General features: G+C 38.6%; 1 protein-coding gene across 1 annotated transcript; it reads right to left on the bottom strand.

The window, feature by feature from the left end:
* Positions 1 to 3,994: 3,994 nt before the first annotated feature.
* LOC124134506 (tenascin-like) lies at positions 3,995 to 6,441 on the bottom strand. Its single transcript, XM_046499352.2, has 4 exons — positions 6,418 to 6,441; positions 5,653 to 6,178; positions 5,167 to 5,299; positions 3,995 to 4,542 (listed from the first exon to the last, which is right to left on the bottom strand). The coding sequence occupies exons 1-4, from the start codon at positions 6,439 to 6,441 to the stop codon at positions 4,413 to 4,415; spliced, it is 813 nt and encodes a 270-aa protein (XP_046355308.1). The 3' UTR covers positions 3,995 to 4,412.
* Positions 6,442 to 6,865: the final 424 nt, after the last annotated feature.

The following is a 6,865-nucleotide window of genomic DNA, read 5'->3' as shown; positions in this document are numbered from 1 at the left end:
CACATCAGCAATTCCTGTATCAAATCTAGAATTCTGTGGGTTTTTTTTATTGCATCGATATTCATTTTGTATCTGACACTTGTATATAAGATATGGTACGCTATTTTATCAGTACGTTTTTTCACCACTGTCTCTCACATTTTTATTCCTGTGAATTTCATTTAATGTAGGTATATACTCGAAAAAATGAGGAGACACGTTAATGTATTATCTGTCTGTCTGACAACAGTGTAATCTGCCGCTGTCTTGTTAGCTTTGATGATATGTAGCTGTGGTTCAGTAGCCTTTTTCGGCACTGCAATATTGGTTTTTTTTTTGGACATGGTATGGTAGACACCATATCGCCTTTCCAGTCATGTCAGGTCAGCACCTTTGTACCTAAATCTTGCATGCTTTGGCACGGTGCACTGTCTATTACAACAAGAGCTATTTTGGGTAAGGCAGGCAAAGAATGAAGGCTATTTTGTAACAAAGTGATAGCATGTCCTATGTCACTTGATGTGCAACAGTAGATTGATAGATTGGTTTATTGTTTAACGCCGCACTCAGCAATATTCCAGCTATATGACGGCGGTCTGTAAATAATCGAGTCTGGACCAGACAATCCAGTGATTGATATCATGAGCATCGATCCAACCAATTGGGATCGATGACATGCATCAACCAAGTCAGTGAGCCTGACCACCCGATCCCGTTAGTCGTCTCTTATGACAAGCATAGTCACCTTTTACAGAAAGCATGGGTTGCTGAAGACCTATTCTACCCCGGAATCTTCACGGGTCATGTGCAACAGTGACAACAGAAATAGTCCCTATTAGATTTTCCGCGAGTGTTAATGTGCAACAGTAACAATCTCGGGAAATCTAATAGGGACTTTTTCTGGCATCTTATTTCGTTTGTCCTAAGGAATATCAGTCATGACATTTACTAAAGGCATTGTTACTTACAGTATTGACTTATATTACCTTTTACAATATTTATATATACATTAACCATTAAAGTAATGTTGTTGCCATTTACAGTTGTTACGAACATCCATCATCATCCATGTACGTGGTGCCACATAGATATTGACCATAAACAAACTCATTATCTCAGGGATGTTGTTGGTAATGAATGTTTGTTAAACAACAACGCTGCACACATTAATATATGATGACGACCAGTAAATAATCGAGGCACAATTCAGCTGTGGGTATTATGAGCAACGATCCACGACATCAACCATGTCACAAAGCCTGACAATTCATTAAGTTGCCTCTTAAGACCGGCATAGGTTGATTGGGACACATTTTGAGCCAGAACCCATACGGGATGTCGGTGATGTATTTTATACAGTCGTAGATGTATCCATCTGCAACATATCTTTAGGTTTTATATATAGTTTTCAATATCTTATGTTGGGAATCGAACCAAAGCCTTTGGTGTGACGAGCCAACGCTTTAACAATTTGTCCATCCCACCAAACGACAATTCGGATCTGCTCAGGATCTATATGGGATTTGTGAAGTGGATTAGGACTTAGATGTAGGCGATTTATTACCAGCTGATATATTTTGAAGGTTACAATGCTTTATAACACATCCCCCCTTATGTGTAGCTAGACTAGTACTCCATGCACATCAATCACCCATTAACTATATTTCTTTATAATTAGCACACATTCCCTGTTGACGAACTCATTATCTAGAGAATGTTAAACCTGATTCATTGGATGAAAATGTAAACGACAGCTGTCTTCAATGAAAACATGTCACGGTTTGGGTGAATATAGTATATGTAAAGTAAAATGAGTGTATTGATCTGGTACAATGAGTTTAGTGTAATGGTGTCCATGTTCTCGTAACTCGTAGGTGAGACGCGCCTTTATTTTTAAATATAGACACCCCCTGTTTACATCTACTGTAAGTTATTTTTATGATGCTTCTACGTGTGTATGCATACACAGTGTACACTCGCGAAGTGGACCTAGCAAGACCCGTCCATGACAAATAACATATTTTATATTTGTATGTTTAAGGGTTGTTAAAGTTCATATATATAAATATAATTAAGTTTGGCGTTGATTTTCTAAGAATTTTTTAAGATTTGTATTTGTTTAATAGCTTCTATGACCTCATGTTAATTACCACTGCTTGAGTTATCAAATTGTTACAAATATATATTGAAAATAGTTGCACTGCACATTGTACATATTTTCACATTCTTCATATTGGTGTTGAAAAGCCGAACATGCAACAATTCGATTGATCTTGGTGTCTTGATCTTCCAATTAGGAGAGCATCTCGAAAGTCTCCTTTGTCCAATCACATTGTGCCTTGTCAATAAACATCGTTTTCAAATCCATTTTTTCTTAATATTCTTGGTTTGATCACCACAACGAAGGCTTTTAAGATGCAATCAAGAGGTAACCTACATTTATCGTTCTGTTTAATAGACAGAACATTGCTTTGGAGTTTTCCTAGTTTTGATTTTATTCCGGTTACCTCACTATCTTACTGTCAATGTGATGTAAACTTTAATTGAACTACACAGAAACAGGGGTACGTGTACCTTTCATACATTAAGTTATTAGTAATCATGAATTTTGTGATTGATTACAGACAGAACATCAGTAATAAATCACAAGGAAAAAAATAAGAGTAGTATGATCTTTTGTAATATTTAGCTTCACATTATTAGTTCAAGCATTTCGACAGTGTGATTAGTTGCCACAGTGAGGGTTCCCGAATCTGCTAAAATATATATGTACGAAACCTTATGGGTTTTCACTCTTTGTTGTGACGCTATCACATGGACCCTATCAGAGGGGACCGATGCAGCTTGATCCGTTAAAGAAAAGCATTACAGTTGACGGCATTGATACATGTTGTTATTGCTGGTGATCTGACATACAAAGTAAAGAGAAGCGACATAACCCTTTCCATATTCATGAGAAATGTCTGCAAAAGCAGAGTTGACAGTACGATTCCATCTATATCGTGAGCATGTGTTTATAAATAGTGATGATACCAGGTGTTCACGAAAAGGTGGGCGTATTCTTCCTACCGTTGGCACCTGTCACAAACACATGAAAATGCAAGTCAATTGTTTATCGGAAAAAGTACGTAAACATATGGTACAAGTCTAAGTCAGGAATTGCACCGGACATACCTTTTGGAAATCTGGAAATGTCCTCAATATATCTACCATAAAACATTTGTAATGAGAAGGGATGTTGAATTTCATATTGTTTGCCTCTCAGTTTGCTTTGTTATGCTGTTATGCGTTGATGACATATTATCACCAGCCAGTTACAAATATACATCGAAAAGGCTGTTATTTCATAGATATTTTATTAAAACTACACTGTCATCAGTTCCTAGGTGTAAAGAAATTCAGCATTTCTACTTATTTTCACGAATTTCTTACTGATTTTCAAGATCTCATTCTGAAAATCATATCACCATTGTAGTAGTTCCACAATGTGATGTTATTTGCCTCCTGTGAAATATTGATCTTTTATTACTCGCCCTTGAAGAGATAATCAGTTTAATAGTGAGTTGAGTTTGGCATGTCAGATTAATGTGGGAGGAAAGCCCGAAGTGATACAGGTGTCAGACGTTTACCCCTTCGGTGAAGCCTACGAGCACGGGTATGGTGCTGACAAACCTAGAAAGTATAATCGTGGCGAACCGGGATTGGAACCCACAATCATAGGTTTCTGGCGTGTCCAAGGGACGCAACTCTGCACAGCGAATTGCAGCGCTTTAGACAACTGGGCATCCCGTGCCCCCAAGGACATCAAGTCTTTGAAAGGCAATTAGTAGTGATACACATAAGGGAGAGAATTTTTGGATGCGAAGGAGTAAGCATAAACTCCGAACAGTTGTGTTCCTCATTATAAAGTTGACATCCAAACATTGTCTTCCTTGTGTTAGGGACATGTTCGATTGCGAACATACTCGGAACAGGCAATTTCATCATTGAAACAAGCGACAATGAAAGTAAAACATAACAATCTAAAAAAGTGTTTATTCATGACAACATGCCATCTCCGTCAACCACCACTGTAAGGATTAGGCAAGAGGGGATTTGAAAGTCCATAAGACAATACTCCTCCCTTCAAAAGGTCAAGAAAAAAATATCCCGATATCACTGAAAACACAGCACAGGGAATTGATCATAACTTATCAAACTTATAATGACTTATCAATCATTTCAGAACACGCACAATTAAGCAAATCATACGCGAACCAATGTTGCTGGGCCACAACTGTCACATTAATTATTCTTCACACGTTGACGTTGATACCGTGAAATCTTGAAATTAGATTACTTGTGTCAAAATAACCGGCTTGTCTGCAGCCTAAAAAGTATCTGTTCAGTCATACTCCAGTTCCATTGGTGATCACGTTGTGCCAACAGGCTCATTACCATTCAGTAAATATAGATTCATTACAACCCATAACTTTTGAATTTGGGGAGCCGATTAGACTCTCCATGTGTGGGGAGTTCCCTAACAGAACCCATTTCTTTTTTTGCACCATCGCCACTTTCACTCTGTATAATAGAATATGATTATACCGTTTAAAGAAATAAAATTTAAATAATAACTATCACAAGCTTTAACTTTATATTGTTATTCACCTCGAAATCATCCGGGAATGCCACTGCTGTAATGGCTAAAGACAGCTTTTACGCTTTTCATTCATTTGGCAACGTGTACATGCAAATAGATCCTCTTTATTCTTTATAATTTTTAAAGCCAGTGCATTTGTGGTAATAAATAACTGTGGTAATGAACGACAAAACATATGTCATTGTCTACCATTCAGGAAAGTGAGTGAATGAATGTTGGTTCTTCAGCAGTCAACAGCATTACAGTTATGTCATAGCTTGTAATTAAACTCATTTGGCAAATGTAGTCATTAAGGGATAAACAGCATACAATGGTTTTACATTCCACTACTGAGGCAAGACACACAGTGTACACTACAAAACTGATGTGGTATGTTTGGGGTTTATCCTGTACCAGAATTCCCAGTTGGGGTCTTTCCAAAGGACCATTAGGTATCACCTGCTACTGGTAAATTGAATGAATTTAATCGAGAGGTTGTGTGATCAAAGGAATGCAAATGAATCGTGATGTTTCTACTTTTCGTGGTATAGCCAGTATAGACATACCTGAAGATGGTGAAACTCATGACAATAAAAGTAATTACTGCAGATAATACAGCAACGCTAGTGGGAACCTGTGAGTTGAATGACCAACTGTCACCATGGGGTGTTGACGTCATTGCAGGGTGTTGATGTAACTCTGAAACATATTTTAGTACACACATATTGCATGTGTTGAAATGCATGTTGATACATGATGATGTGTACTTTAGGTTATGTCTTACAAAAGTCGGGGAGGTCGAGTAGCCTTGTGGTTAAAGCGTTCTCTCGTCACGCCGAAGACCCGGGTTCGATTCCCGACATGGGTACAATGCGTGAAGCCCCCGCCGTGATATTGCCGGAATATTACTTCAAACGGCGTAAACTCACTCGCTCACTCTTACAAAAGTAAACAATAAGGAACAAAGAACTACGGATTGCAAAATATTTTTTATATGTGTGTTATATTGTTTATGAATATACATTAAATCGATTTCTTGCAAAACCCCTCACCTGCTTTGTGACTGCTGTGAGTCTTGTTGATGTCACTACCATGTGTCAGGCTTGATGTCATTTTGTGTTTCGTCGGCGATAGGTCTGCATCAACAGAAGTGTTAGGCAAACATACTCCACTGTTTTTGTCACAGCTTGAACAGGTATATGGACATCGCTGTAAGCATCCAGATCCGTAGAAACCATCCCTGCATTGCCCTACACAATCACCAGTGAATCTCTCACACTCCCGACAAGGATACTTACATCTAGTACTACACGTTAACCCCCGCCACCCCTCCACACAACCCTCCGTACAGTTGACGGCTCTACCATTGGCCAGCAGGGCACACCTTCCATTCAAACAGTGTCCTCGGCAGCTCCGTGTACAGTCAGACCCATAGAAGCCGCTGTCACAGTAGATACATTCCTCGGGACATTGGTCCTCGGGACAGTAGTTCACACAGCCATCCTTCAAGAGTCGGCGAGTTCTATACACGCACTTGGTGTAACCTTCAAAATACGATAGTATTATGATTGAAACTATCTATATGTCCAAAACTGGGACAACAATTTGGTATAACTACATGTAACATATTTTGACAAACAAAGTTATTTGAGAGAGAAGTGAGTTCGGCCTAAACAACACATTACATACATGTGTTTATAATAGGGTGTTGATTGCAGTTTCAAATATCTTCGTTGTTTATTTCTTTAATGTACCCAAATAGCAACACTAGATTCACGTGTAATGGTATCTGGACACCATGAATGTTTAACAGCTACCCCATCCCTGACTTTTTTCGACATGGTCTTGACATGTTATAAGAGAGTGGATACAAGGTGGTGTAGATGTCTTAGATTCTCCACAGATGCCGAAATCTCTGCCAAAACTCATAACTCATGATATGTTTTTTTTATGAATATTCATCGTTTTTGATAAAAACTGCTTTCGTGTTTAAACGACGCATAGAATGCAACACGTTAATGTTAACCATTAAATCGTTACAGCAAAACGGTTGGGTATCGTTTACAAGAGATGATCGACAGTGTAGGGGAGACAACTCTAGCCGAGATTAGCTGCTCTGCACCACGTGTGGGTTGGACGTCCCGGCGAGATCTGTGAAGAACGAAGTCTTGGACACAACAAGAGGCTAAAGGGAAAGTGTGTTATGAAATAGAGAATTCCCTTTTTTGTCTTCTACCCTTCATGGCGGAGTTACGGTGACATAGC

This window comes from Haliotis rufescens, unplaced genomic scaffold (genome assembly GCF_023055435.1).
Source record: "Haliotis rufescens isolate VD_foot unplaced genomic scaffold, xgHalRufe1.0.p SCAF_2, whole genome shotgun sequence".
Lineage (NCBI taxonomy): Eukaryota > Metazoa > Mollusca > Gastropoda > Lepetellida > Haliotidae > Haliotis > Haliotis rufescens.
The sequence above is the reverse complement of the archived record's forward strand: the minus strand, read 5'-3'. Positions and strand labels throughout refer to the sequence as shown.

What these genes read in the sequence shown, in the direction of transcription:
- LOC124134506 (XM_046499352.2), bottom strand. Translation starts at nt 6,441, where the DNA reads ATGTCGAAAAAAGTCAGGGATGGG. An exon ending in CGAAAAAAGTCAGGGATGGG is followed by an intron (nt 6,179 to 6,417) that starts GTAGCTGTTAAA and finishes TTGGACATATAG; the next exon opens with ATAGTTTCAATCATAATACT. An exon ending in ATGAGTTTCACCATCTTCAG is followed by an intron (nt 4,543 to 5,166) that starts GTATGTCTATAC and finishes TCTATTATACAG; the next exon opens with AGTGAAAGTGGCGATGGTGC.